General features: G+C 47.2%; 1 protein-coding gene across 3 annotated transcripts in view; it reads right to left on the reverse strand.

Annotated features, from left to right (window-relative positions):
* Positions 1-14,777, reverse strand: part of CDHR3 (cadherin related family member 3) — a 67,174-nt gene that overhangs the window by 23,094 nt on the left and 29,303 nt on the right. For all 3 annotated transcript variants that reach the window (XM_032276325.1, XM_032276324.1, XM_032276326.1), the window contains exons 7-8: positions 9,648-9,796; positions 6,183-6,372 (exon numbers count right to left, since the gene is read on the reverse strand). In XM_032276325.1, coding sequence (XP_032132216.1) covers positions 6,183-6,372; positions 9,648-9,796 — 339 coding nt within the window. The remainder of the gene's footprint in view (positions 1-6,182; positions 6,373-9,647; positions 9,797-14,777) is intronic.

Raw genomic sequence — 14,777 nt, forward strand, 5'->3', positions numbered from 1 at the left:
TTGCATGATGATCTGATGACATGCCCAGGCTTGTCCATCTCTCTCCCCATTTTCTGCCACAGGCATCTCCCCTAATAATAGCCTTGCACATTTAATCCCATCTTAGCATCTGGTTCTTGGAGCACACAGTTCTCCCTGCAACCAAACTCTGCCCCCTTCTATGTTCCACATCCTCTTTTCATGGCAGATAAAATGGGCTCTGGGCTCAGTGCAGACGGCGCAAAGTCTGACAGCAAGGATGGTCATGGGCCACTGAGGATAACAGGTTTGCTGGCTGGAGTGAAAACAGGCATAAGGGAGTTCCACGATGCCTCATTGGCAAAGATCACCTCTGTATTTCAGCAGGATTGGAGTCTGAGCATTCCTGCCTTGATTGCACAATGTGGTTGCATTCATAGGGACTTAGAATAGATACCAACTTACTAAACACCAGCTTCATGCTGTGTCATACCAAGCACTTTAAAAACACTATCTCTAATTTCCTCATGTCAGAGAGGTTTGTATTCTTGTCGCCACTGCACAGGGGAAGAAAGAGTTGCTCCAAGCAGTTTCCCCAGCCTGTCCAGGAAAGTGGATGTATCCAGACACGATCCTCTGCAGTGTAAGAGTCCCTGTAAACTTGAACTTCCATTGGTAAGTATCCAGGCTCACAGATGGTTTGGGGATCTAAGCCTTGATTTCAGCTCTGCAGAAGCCAGAAGATTACATCACTTAAAGAATCCAAGGTCCTGAAGCCAGACATTTCAGGAACTCCAACCCTTCACTTGGGCCTCCAGGGCTGCTTGGCCTGTTCTCTCATTCATCCCTAACACTTGGTGTTTTTCCCGTACACGCCCAACTTGGAAAGCCACTCCCCTCATTCAGCAATCCCTGCCTCAAAAGCAGGCTGCCGTCTTCCCAGCCATCAGACCATGTTTCTCTCCCACGCAAAGGTGACTGTGTCCATCCTATTCCGAGTCAGCCAAACTGCTCCACCTCTTGCTCACAAACAGCTTGCAAAGCACCTTCAGCGAAGCGCCTAACAATTTACAACCAGAACGGGGGCTGTCACTGTGCCTCGGATGCCTCCATGGGGCTTTGGGGCTCATTCATCATCGTCTGGGAAAGCCGCAGGGGCCTCGGCACGAAGGGCTGGGAGCCTGCAGGGGCCCGCACGGGCAGCAGGGGGCGCCCACCTCCTCCAGGCCACTCTCCACCGCGGGAGTATGGCACGCGACCTCCAGCAGCTGTGCTGACCCCACCCGCTCTGCCACCTGCTCTCACGAACTCCCCAGCTGGGCCACGCCCACAGCCTACGAGGAAGGAACAAACATTCAGGAACAAGTGTCAGATTCTGTGGCAGCACCACTGCTATTGTCGCTTTGTTCTGTTTTGACCTGCTTGTGTGCTTGCTTTGACATAATAGGACTGGAGACGGTATGAGGCTGGGAGGATAGCGGGTGCTGCAGGTCGGGGCCTCTCCGCACCCGTCCTTCTGCACACTTGGGATGCGGGGCTGGGCTTTTAGACCTCGCCCCTGGGACTGCAGAGGAAGGGTCCCTTTTGTTGACCTGCCTCACCAATTGGCATTCATAGTGTGGTTGAGAATTCCTCCCGCTAGGAGAGCCCAGAGAAGGGCTCCCGCTACTTGAGCCCTGGTTAGATTGTCTTCAGTAATAAATGCAATTAGTCCAGTTACAGATTTCACATTGGCCTTCAGGGCTAATCTGGAGGGAAGATTATCAAGAGCAGGCCTCTGGGCTTGCCTGGACAGTCTAGGATATTCGAATTGCGGTTTCACCAGCTAATATGGAACACAGTCTGCAAACTGTCTTTCCATACCCCGGGGGACTCTGGACTGCAGGAAGCCAAATATACACTTAACAGATATGCACTGAAGGGAGAAAGTGGGCAAGGAAGGTTTGAGACAGCACACCCCTCTCCAGGCATTCTCACTTCTTAATCTTTACCCCTACCTCTTAGGGCAGAAGAACAAGGAAGAGCAGGAGATTGGAAGAGGGCAGGAGCTTCCCAGGATGTACAGGAACTGCCCAAGAGTGATAGCATAGATTTAAAATGTCAAAGAAAGCGTAAGTGTGATGCTATAAATCATCTCTACTCCATCCCCAGGACCCAGACATCTCTCAGCAGAGGGTGGGTTCAATTTATGCATGTAAAGGTATGGAAGTTACAATCCTAACTGCCCATGCAGCTGTCCCCACCCATCTAATGGAATGTAGAGCTCAGTTGAGATAGGAACCTAGCACGTGCTCAAGTTTGTGACTGACGTTATCAGGGTGTCAGCAGGAAGCAGCTGGCGAATTAAGTTCATTCTAGGAGGGGTCAGTACAGGGACTAAGAAGAAGGTGCTCACTCACAGGGTATATGGAAATCTCAAGGGACAATGCAATATCTCAGAGCTCAAGAGTGAAGCACGCTTACCACCTCTAGGCCCAGGGGAACCAGTGGAGGGAACGGGTCCTGCCGCCAGGGACAGAGAGCTGCCTATGGGAATGGAGACCTTCAGGCAGGGGAGGAGTGCATCCAGCTCACAAGGAGAGAGCCTGGCCCTACCCTTTCCCCCTTCCAGGATTCCGCATTGGCCAACCAGAAGCTGGAAGGCAAGGGAGCTGGTTGATGTCTGATAAGGTTTGGCTGTGTCGCCACCCAAGTCTTAACTTGAATTCCCACTTATTATAAAAGGGACCCAGTGGGAGGAAATTGAATCATGGGGGCAAGTCTTTCTTGTGCTGTTCTCATGATAGTGAATAAGTCTCACCAAATCTGATGGCTTCATAAGGGGGAGTTTCCCTGCACAAGCTCTCTCTCTCTTTGCCTGCTGCCATCTATGTAAGACATTACTTGCTCCTCCTTGCCTTCTGCCATGATTATGAAGCTTCCCTAGTTTCGTAATGTGGAACTGTAAGTACATTACATCTCTTTCTTTTGCAAATTTCCCAGTCTCAGGTATGCCTGTATCAGCGGTATGAAAACAGACTAATCCAGTAAATTGGTACCAGTAGAGAGGAGCACTGCTGTAGATACCTGAAAATGTAGACATGACTTTAGAAATGGGTAGCAGGCAGGGATTGGAACAGTTTGGAGGGCTCAGAAGAAGACAGGAAAATGTGGGAAAGTTTGGAACTCCCTAGAGACATGTTGAATGGCTTGGACAAAAATGCTGATAATGATATGAACAATGGGATCCAGGCTGAGGTGGTCTCAGATGGAGACGAGGAACTTGTTGGGACTGGAGCAAAGGTGACCCTTGTTGTGTTTTAGCAAAGAGACTGGTGGCATTTTGCCTCTGCCCTAGAGATTTGTGGAACTCAGAACTTGAGAGAGATGATTGAGGATATCTGGTGGAAGAAATTTCTAAGCAGCAAAGCATTCATGAGGTGACTTGGGTGCTGTTAAAGGCATTCAGTTTTATGAAAGAAGCAGAGTTTAAAAGTTTGGAAATTTTGCAGCCAGACAATGCAATAGAAAGGAAAATCGTATTTTCTGAGTATAAATTCAAACCAGCTGCAGAAATTTGCATAAGTAACAATGAGCTGAATGTTAATCACCAAGACAATGGGGAAGATGTCTCCAGGGCATGTCAGAGGCCTCTGTGGCAGCCTCTCCCATCACAGGCCCAGAGAATTAGGGGTAAAAAATGGTTTTATGGCCTTGGCCCAGGGTCCCTCTGTTCTGTACAGAAGAAGACAGGAAAATGTGCAGTTTAGGGAGTTGGTGCCCTCCATCCCAGCCACTCTAGACGTGAGTGACTAAAAGGGGCCAATGTATAGCTCAGGCTGTTGCTTCAGAGGGTAGAAGCAACACCTTGCCAGCTTCCGCATGGTGTTGAAACTGCACAGAAGTCAAGAATTGAGATTTGGGAACCTCTGCATAGAAGAGGATGTATGGAAATGCCTGGATGACCAGACAGAAGTTTGTTGCAGCAGAGTGGGGTGGGTGGCACTCATGGAGAACCTCTGCTAGGGTAGTGCAGAAGGGAAATGTGGGGTTGGAGTCCCCACACAGAATCCCTACTCAGGCACTACCTAGTGGAGCTGTGAGAAGAGGGCCACTGTCCTCCAGACACCAGAATGGTAAATCCACTAACGGCTTGCACCATGCACCTGGAAAAGCCACAGACACTCACTGCGAGCTCATGAAAGCAGCCGGGAGGGAGGCTGTACCCTGCAAAGCCACAGGGGCGGAGCTACCCAAGACCATGGGAACCCACGTCTTGCATCAGCATGACCTGGATGTGAGACATGCAGCCAAAGAAGATCATTTTGGAGCTTTAAGATTTGACTCCCCACTAGATTTCAGATTTGCATGGGGCCTGTAGCCCCTTCATTTTGGCCAATTTCTCCCACTTGGAAAAGCTGCATTTACCCAAAGTCTACACCCCCATTGTATGTAGAAAGAAACTGACTTGCTTTTGATTTTACAGGCTCATAGGCAGAAGGGACTTGCCTTGTCTCTGATGAGACTTTGGACTGTGGATTTTTGAGTTAATACTGAAATTAGTTAAGACTTTGGGTAACTGCTGGGAAGACATGATTGGTTTTGAAATGTGAGAACATGAGCTTTGGGAAGGACTGGGGCAGGATGATGTGGTTTGGCTGTGTCCCTACCAAAGTCTCATCTTGAATTCCTACATGTCGTAGGAGGGACCTGGTAGGAGGTAATTGAATCATGAGGGCAAGTGTTTCTTGTGCTGTTCTCATGATCATGAATAAGTTTCATGAGATCTGCTAGCTTTATCAGGGGAGCGTCCCTAAGCAAGCTCTTTCTCTTTGCCTGCTGCCATCTATATAAGACATGACTTCCTCCTCCTTGTCTTCTGTCATGATTGTGAGGCTTCCCTAGCCATATGGAACTGTAAGTCCAATTAAACCTCTCTCTTTTGTAAATTGCCCAGTATTAGGTATGTCTCTATCAGCAGCATGAAAATGGACTAATACAGTATCCATTCAGGTCAGCATCTTGGAGCACAGAGCAGGGTGGAGACTGGATCTGAAGGGACAAGTCAGGGGTGTGTCCAGAACAGAGTTTAATCATTTTGATATCAGACTCACGGCCACATGGATCCTCTAGCATTATGCTGGGCATGGCGTTTGGGACAACAAGGAGACATCCATGAGTAAAATAAAGGAATTTCTATTTCTACTATTCCTCCTAGGCAATCCTGGTCTGGGATCCTTTGTCCTCTGCATGTATTGGCTTTATGTTCAGAGTCACCTGGAGAAAACTTACAAAACCAGTAAAAGATAAGCTCAGGAGACTCTCCCCATGGGGACATCTGGACCCAAGACCCACCTTGGTCTTCAGCCTTGCTCCAGATACAGGGCTATCTCTTAGCAAGGGCTACTGTGGAGTTGTTTCCCACAGCCTCAGTTCCTTCCAAAGAGCCCTCTTCATCCTCTCAAGAGACCAGAGACTGGCTGGGACAAAACCTCAGAGATGAGGCTAACATGGGAAAGTACTAATCATGTGGCTATTTGACAAAACAGTAGAAAGACAATCTTGTTTTCAAAAAGCGTATTAACCCAGAATCACAAGGGACTGTATTTTAAAATAATAGCAAAAAGAATGAGTCAAAATATACAAAATCACTTGTAACCCACTTGTATCTGCATTTTTTCCCCTTTCAGATGCCTTGTGTTTATATTCAATTAAGTTGTGTAAGGTGAATTCGATGCTTTGTTTGGTTTTACATAAGCACTTGGTTTGATTTATTCATCTGGCTGGTGGTGTGTTTCTCTGGGAGTTCCTATTTACTGATCCTAAGGCTCAAGCATCTATTATAACTGCTAACTAACAGCCCCATCTTGCCACCCGTGGCAATAAATAAAGAGCAGGCACAGTCCAGAGAGGGCCTAACAAGTCCCTGTGGTCCTTTTCGCCAACAGAGATGAGCAGGATATAGAAGGGAGCAAAATAAAAAACAATTCTTAAGGATAAGAAAGTGAACAACGGCAATAATGAAGAAGAAGAAGAAGAAGGAAAATGAAAGAGACGGAAGAAGAAAGGACAATGAGCAGGAAACCTGTGGACAGAAGTGAACAGTTCAGATCGATTTATTCTAGTGAGCTGTTTCTCCAAATGCCTATGATTCCTCAGGTCCTCCTGATAATATACCAGAGAAGCCAAAGGGTGGAAGGCCACCAGAGGTGGGACAGCCAGCACAAGTTTCAACGTGTGCATACCTGAAGGTGAACCTTTGGCATGTGGCAGGATTGTCGTTGATGTCTTCCACAGTGAAGGTTATCTGGATGCGATTCTCCTGACCCCCATATGGTCTGTCCTTCACCAGAACTTCCAGGGAAATGGTGGGATTCTGTCTCAATTCACCTGCATCTCGGTCGATCCTCTGGGCCACTTCGATTGCACCAGTCACTAAGAAAGCAAAGGTTAGAATGTGACCCTTCGAAGAGAAATGAAAGGAATACAGAAACTTGGAGAAACCTGGAAAAGACCATTCTAATAGCAGGAAGAGCTTATGCAGAGCATAATCTCTATACATTTTTGAAAACCCATGAAGTTCTTGTGTTAGTCATTTATTGGGGTATCTGGCCTGATCCTTCTAGGAATTTTCACACTGCACTTCAGAGTTGGGTCCCCGGGGGCAGCCCTTGACCATAGTAGACTGGTCTGGTAGATAGCTGACTCCAGCTTGACCCACAGGGCTCTTTTATTGAAGCTTTTTTTTTTTTTTTTTTTTTGGGGACGGTGTTTCACTCTTGTTACCCAGGCTGGAGTGCAATGGCGCGATCTCGGCTCACCGCAACCTCCGCCTCCTGGGTTCAGGCAATTCTCCTGCCTCAACCTCCTGAGTAGCTGGGATTACAGGCACGCGCCACCATGCCCAGCTAATGTTTTGTATTTTTAGTAGAGATGGGGTTTCACCATGTTGACCAGGATGGTCTTGATCTCTTGACCTCGTGATCCACCCGCCTCTGCCTCACAAAGTGCTGGGATTACAGGCTTGAGCCACTGCGCCTGGCCTTATTGAAGAATTTCTAACTGAAAGACACACATTGGAGGCTCAGCCAGGCTAATAATGGAGCTACAGAGCTGAGGTCCCTAGAGCAGCACTGGGTCACATCCTTCCTGTGCCCCCATCTTTTGACATTTCCTTAGGATATGCCCCGAATCCTGTTGATAGATGTCCCTGCCTTTTTTTTCCCTTTTGGTGAGCATGGTTTGCCTTAGTTTCTGTTACGTGCAACCAAAGAATCTTAATAAATATGCTCAAAAATTAAAAAAAAAAACAAAACTCTCTCTACTTGTTAAAAGTTGAATTTTGCAACACTAGAGTAGACAGCATTCTCAATCATGGTTGTCCCTACACTCTCAGCTGACAGGACTTTAGGATGTTTTCAGAGGCAGTGCTCAGTTATTGCCTTTGCCTGCGTCTCCTGGGAATAGGTATCCTTTGCCCAAAAGCCTAAGGAGCCAGTAGCACATTTGTGAATTGTCCAAGACTGAAGTTCTTTTTGGTGATGCAATTAGGACTTACAGGGGTGGGACAGTCTGGTAGTGGTTAAGAGGACAGGCCTGAGGAATCGGGCAGCTTAGGTTGGTACTTCTGCTTCATGACCTATAAGCTCTGAGACTTTAAGCAAGTTGTTTAACCTGCCTGAGGCTCTCCCTAGGCCTCAGTTTCCTCATCTGTAAAATGTGAATGATGATAGTTCATTGAGTTACCATCTTGAGTACTTGAGATGAGATACATGTGAATAATCACTCAGCATAATGCCTGGTATGTACTAAGGCCCCAGTAAAAGATCTTTATAAAAGAGAAGGGGAATTCCTCCCCTTCAGAGATGGGAAAATAACTCCCAGCAGTCTGGCAGATTGATCTAGAATGACACTGTCCCATACAGTTACCACTAGTCACATGAGAGTTATTGAGTGATTAGATGGTGCTAATCCAAATTGAGATGTACTGTAAGAATAAAACATACAACAATCTTCCAAGACTTGGTACCAAAGAAAATGATATGAAATACCTCATGAATATTTTTTTTTTTTTTTGAGACGGGGTCTTGCTCTGTCTCTCAGGCTGGAGTAGAGTGGAATGATCATAGCTCACTGCAGCCTTAAACTCCTGGGCTCAAGAGATCCTCCTGCCTCAACTTCCTGAGTAGCTGGGACTAGAGGTGTGGGTCACCACACACAGCTAATTTTTTAGTTTTTAGTAGAGACAGGGTTTTACTACATTGCCCAGGCTGGTCCCAAACTCCTGGGCTCAAGCAATCCTCTGGCCTCAGCCTCTCAAAGCACTGGGATTACAAACATGAGCCACTATGCCTGGCCATAAATAACTTTTAAGTATTGATTATGTTGAAATGATATTTTATACACGTTGAGTTAAATAAAAATGCCTCATTGAAATGAGTTTCTCCTCTTTCTTTTTACCTTTTAAAAATGTGACTGACTGCTAGAGACTTTGAAATTATATAAGTGACTTCATTCTATTCCTATTGGACAGTGCTGAGATAGCTTCTCTCTTCAGAAGACTAAAGGGTACTCTCAGGATAAGTAACCCATCCATCCTTACACACCTGCCTTTGAGAAAAAGGTGATGGGATTCAGGACACATTACCCTAAAATATGGCACCTTGCATTTGAGGAAACAGCAGAAGCAGGAAGTTCTCTCTGACCTTCTCCTGCCCTTCTTCCCGAAGCAGACCATAAAAGAGCTCTCTGGCTTTCCTTTGAAGCAGTCACAAGACCTTCATTCCAGAGGTATCCTACCTATACCTAGAGGAAAGGCACATCCTATTCGGGAAGACAGAGATGCTAGGAAGAGTCTGAACAAATGGGCCTTGCTAAACTCCCCCAGGTTATTATCATTAGATCATACCCTTCTGTCCTCCAATCATACTTCTCCGTAATTACTCACTTCATCAAACTGAGCTTAAAACACGTGGATTTCCCTGTTTCTTTGAGTCTACATTTCTGAAGGCTCTGGTGTAACATAAAACTTACATTAAATAAATTTGTATGCTTTCCTATTATTAATCTGTCTTTTTTATAGAGGTCTCAGTCACAAACCTAACAATGGGTAAGAAAATAAATATCTTCACCACCGCCCCAGCTCCCACAAAGGTGAAGGGGGACATAGTTGTCAACCCTGTTTCGCTTCCCGAATCCCCATGCCAGCTGCTTTTCATGCATCTATTACCTTGGTAACCAATGATGACCCCAGACAGAAAGACATGCCCAGACCAGAAGATAAGAAAAATACAGTCAGCCCTCTGTATCCATGGGTTCTGCATCCTCAGATTCAACCAAGGATTAAAAATATTCAGCAAAAATAAATGGATGGTTGCGTCTGTACTAAACATGTACAGACATATTTTTTCTCATCATTATTACCTAAGCAATACAATATAACAACTGTCCACATAGCATTTACATTGTATCAGGTAGTATAAGTAATCTAGAGATGATATAAAGTATATCATCTCTAGTATGGGGGGACGCACAAAGGTTATATGCAAACGCTATGCCATTTCATAGAAAGACTTGGGCATACATGGATTTTGGTATCCACGGTGCATGCTGGAACCAATCCTCATGGGTATCGAGGGATGACTGCATTGTAAAACAATCCAAATGGCTGAATTAGAGGGTGCACTTAAGGATGGAGGTGAGTGGCTTACACTGATTTATCATGAAATATTTGCTAACAGTGGTAATGCTATAGAGGAGGTGGCTGGGAAGACCTTCCTCGTCAGGATCCTCCGCTGTGATATTGGCCACGATGGTTCCGGGACTCAGTTCCTCCAGGATCGTGTACACTCGTGTCGGGCTGTAACAGAGATACAGCAGACACAGCTAATTTTCAGGGGCACAGCAGACACAGCTAATTTTCAGGGGCACAGGAAGGTGGCATCTAGGCGATGGGTATTTGGGTTAGTCCTAAATATAGTGCAGAGCTGTTCAAGTTGCATCAACATGCTCAGCGGGAGAGCACAGCAGCGGAAAGGAGCGTGGCTGGCTTTTGTATTCCCAAAGATCACATCCCTGTGGATGCGAAGAAAGTACCGCACTGCCGTTGCAACGATTTACATGGGCCACCACGGTCTCCGACTCTCCGCACATCTGCCTGATGTCGTTTCAGATCAGCCTTGGTATTAACGTCTTTCGAAATAAGGAGAGTTGGCCTATCCGGCTCTCTTTTCTCATTTTCCCACTTTTTGCGCAGATTTCCCTGAATTCTTTTAGAAATCACTGTGTCCAGAGTTACATGCCAGGGTCATGTCCAGAGCTGTGGGTTCCCTCCCTTGTTCCTGACTCCCATCCCTTGGCTGCCACCAGAAGCCAGAAATGCTGTAAAGCGTCTCTATTCTCACACCTTTGCTCACGTTTTTTTTTCTTCCTTGTCCTTTTCTTTCTTTCTTTTCTCTTTTCTTTTTTTTTTGCCTGAGGATACAGAATTTATGCACAGAAACTGCACGCATTAATCATGAGGTCAGCTCTCTGGACTGAGAACTAGGTCCCCTGGCAGAAGACCAGGTCCCATAACTGTCCTCCTTCTTGCAAGATAACCCCAAATCACCAACTTACCCATCTTCCTCAGACCTCGACCAATGCCTTTGGAACAGGCCAGTAATGAGACTGATAAGTTGGGAGTTTTAACTAACTATATATTGAGTAATTTTGAATGCTCTAAGGGAGGCTTATTCTTTAACTCTTCAGGAAGTCCTTCTGCTGAGGAAAATCATTTCAGTGGGGCAAATAGTCACCTCTAATCTCCCAGTTTCCTAAGTGGAGGTGTTCCCATGGGGGATCGTTTTTGAGAGAGGTATAGTACCTCTGAGATCTAAGTGACTGCACTCCTTTCGTAAGCTCAGCATGTTTCTGCTATGCTATCTCACCAACCCAATAAGGTAGGTAGGGCCAGAGGAAGGAGAGATGGCAGGGAACCAATCGCTAGAGTCAGGGGCAGACAGAGAAAGGCGGGAACCAGGTCCTCGCCCTGACCCTCCCTACGAGGGCTCTTCCCTGGATCCAAGGTCCCCCCACAACCATTCACAAGGTGGTCTTCTGTGGGTATACTCCATTGCTGGGGGACAGTAATCATGTTCAGCCTAAGGTGACTCCGGTGCCCCACTGAAACAGGCCCATTCATCCTTCCCTTACTGGGTACACCTCTTTCTCAGGGAGTCTGTGACGCTGTCACTGCTGAGTCCAGAAATAGGCAAAGTGGGATGGGACCAAAAAGGTGGGGTGGCAGGAGGCAAAACCAGAGCCAGGAGGGGAGGAGGTGGCCGCAGCCCCCCAGGTGGGACAGTTCCTCAGTCCCTTCTGTGAACGTCCCTGTTGCTAATGCGTGTTTTTGCTTTGGTCATTTACTGGGTTCTGTTAACTTCCAACGAAGAGCCCACTAAGAGGCCTGTGCTACTCACATGGCTATGAGCTACTCCAAGCATGGTCCTAGAAAAAGCATCTCCAGGGAGCTGGTTAGACATGCAGACCTCAGGCCCACGCACCCCAGCCCTTTGAACCAGGACTGGCGTTTCACAAAATGCCCAGTGGATCTCTACAGGCTTTAAGGTTTCAGAAGGATGATTATAAGGTGATGCCAGAGGTGGCAACCACAGCCTCCCAGCCTCCCAAAGGCCAGAGAGAGGGTACGTAGGGAGGAAAGGCCCCTTCTTCCCATCACCCCTTTTTTCCTTCTCAGGCAGCGGTTCTCAGCTAGGGGTGGCATCTGAACACACGTTTGATTTTCATAACAAGGGGAGAGAGCTGCTATTGATGTTTAGGGGATAGAAGCCGGAGATGATGTTGCTACACATCCTCCAGTGCACAGGACAGCCCCTCTGCAAAGGGGTGCCTGGCTCAATGCCATCAGTGCTGCTGTGTAAGAAACTCTGCTCTAACGGCCGGGCGTGGTGGCTCACGCCTGTAATCCCAGCACTTTGGGAGGCCGAGGCGGGTGGATCACGAGGTCAAGAGATCGAGACCATCCTGGTCAACATGGTGAAACCCCGTCTCTACTAAAAATACAAAAAATTAGCTGGGCATGGTGGCGCGTGCCTGTAATCCCAGCTACTCAGGAGGCTGAGGCAGGAGAATTGCCTGAACCTAGAAGGCGGAGATTGCGGTGAGCCAAGATCGCGCCATTGCACTCCAGCCTGGGTAACAAGAGTGAAACTCCGTCTCAAAAAAAAAAAAAAAAAAAAAAAGAAACTCTGCTCTGAAGGCTCATCTAGTCCACACTGGGTGCTCCAGGAACCCAGATCCCTGAGAAGGGAACTGGTCAGGCTCTTGGCACAGCTCCTCAGGTGAAATATTCTCTCCTGATTAGCCTGACATTGAGCCTGGCAGGAGATAAAATCTTTAATCCATTTAATTTTTGAATCCAAGATACAGGTATGTATAAAATATCATTCAACATAGACCACAGTTAAGAGCTATGCAAAGCACAGTGAAGCCAGGAGCCATGCAGCCAAGCTCTCCGCCACCTGCATTCTCATACCTTTCTTCCCAGAAACACCTGACCTCCAGAGCTTGGGCCAGCAGCCACACTCAGGGGGAAAGGTGTAAATGCTGGGAAGCCATGGATGGCTTCATTATGAATGAGTTTTCAGTAAGTGCCTAAGGTGTGCATGACACTGCCAGGCATCAGGTGGAAAAGGACTGAGTAAATACAAAAGAAACGGACAGGAGGGGAGAAAGACCTGCCTACCCAACTCTAAAATAAAGTGCTCTGCACACATACAAGCTCTGTGCATGGGAAAACAGTAAATTTGTCAGCTGCTGGGCTTTTTGGTTTTGTTTTTGTTTTGACACGGAGTTTTGCTCTTGTTGCCCAGGCTGCAGTCAGTCGTGCGATCTCGGCTCACTGCAACCTCCGCCTCACGGATTCAAACAATTTTCCTGCCTCAGCCTCCTGAGTAGCTGGGACTACAGGCACCCCTGCCACCATGCCTGGCTAATTTTTTGTATTTTTAGTAGAGATAGGGTTTCACCATGTTGGTCAGGCTGGTCTCGAACTCCTGACCTCAGGTGATCCACCTGCCTTGGCCTCTCAAAGTGCCGGGATTACAGTTGTGAGCCACCATGCCTGGCCTGTCAGCCTGTCAGGTGCTTTTATAATAAAACACTCAACTTCAATAATAGCAGACTCCTGGAGCTCGCATCCTGATTCTATAAAGCTTTCCGACATTTGTCACCACCCAGGGATAAAAAGGGGAGACAGTCTCAAGAACAGACACAGGATTCGCTTTGGTTGTGTTAATTGAAGGAGTTTAACAAATAGTAAAGATAGAAAGACTGTCTCTGTGCTTTACATTTCTATTTCACACTCAAGCTCAGTACACTTGAGTCTGTTTGAGGATTTAATTTTGTTAATCCTGAATTAAAGAAGTTATCGTTAGTGCTAGCACTGATTTATGGGTAAAGGAGGATCAGAAGCTCAGGGGAACCATGAAAGCCCTCCACATCAGCACTTAGTTTGAAACCGAGCAAATCCTTTCAAATTGTGGATGGCTGAAGGATGAGGCTGACTCTCATTGGCTGCCTGTGCCAAGTCAGGGCTGCCACCCTGCCCCCACTCCTTCTTTTAGGGTGAGGCTCTAGCAGACCCATCTTTACCTTCATCCAAGGAATGCTATTTGAAATAAAGTTGACTGACCAAAAAATACAGATTTTCACACAGATCATGCTGTCTGCCTGGGGATGGAGCCCGATATGTTCCTCTTTCAAACCTAAAAGGAGAACCAGAGAGTTCCAGGCTGACCTCTGGGTACATCCCAAGCCAGCACGGGTCATGTTTTCTCTCTGCTAAAGTCAGTTGCTGTATTTTTGAAGATGTGGTCCAAACCAGGTGGTTTACAAGTTCTGTCCCTGGGGAGTTCTTATTATTTTTCCCTTTGCAACCCCATTAACCTGCCTCCCCTCCTCACAGATGGGGCTTGTGGGGAAGGTGGCAAAGAATGTGTCTGCTCCAGCCCTCCAGTCATCGCCTCCTCTGGGGGCTCTTGAAGAATCTGCAGAGCTGTGTGGTATGCCTGAGCATGAGTCTGGACTGGGATGTCACAACTGTTAATGAGCTGCCTGGACTTTGCTCCAAGTGCCACCTGTCAGCTTAAAGGCACCGTGCTCTCCTTCTGAACCTAACCCAGCTTGAGGTGCTGATGGAAAGCATTATGTAGCAATTCAATTGCAGCAGATAACTTGAGGGTCAAGGTTGGAAAGAGGAACGTATTGGGGCTCCATCCCCAGGCTGTGGGGCTGGAGCAGATGCATTCTTTGATACCTGCAACTGGACTGTGGACTGTGTTCACATCCAGAAGTTGTGCAACTGTGGTGCGTGTGCCAAGTGGCACCAGGTTACCCTGCGAATGCAGCTGCCTTAATACCTCCCAATCTTGGAGTACTGTTGCAAGCCATCTACCTAGCTCTGAGGACTAATGGTCTTTTATTGGTGGAGTGTCTTGTGCTGAATCTATTCATAGCCATTCATGCTGTTAAAGGTGATTTTGCCACTTTCCTTGTGGCTGGCTCCTGTGCCCATCTCAGGGACTGGGGAAGGCAGAGGCTCTGTAAGCAGTATGCTAGGAGAACTGCCAGGGAAACATTCCATGTGAGAGAATCAAACTTTGCTGACATTACTTTAAAATGGGATGGGGAAAAACACGGAGTGGGAGGAGTGAGGGCAGAACCTGCCCCTTCCAGCTCAGAATCCCCCCTTCTCCTAAATCCCCATCTATGATAGGCTCAGATCTTCCTTTTGTGTCAGGTGCCAGGCACATTTCCACAAACTCCCCTCCACCCGACGC

The sequence above is a fragment of the Sapajus apella genome, unplaced genomic scaffold (genome assembly GCF_009761245.1).
Source record: "Sapajus apella isolate SASKATOON/1434 unplaced genomic scaffold, GSC_monkey_1.0 scaffold7, whole genome shotgun sequence".
NCBI classification, from domain to species: Eukaryota; Metazoa; Chordata; class Mammalia; order Primates; family Cebidae; genus Sapajus; species Sapajus apella.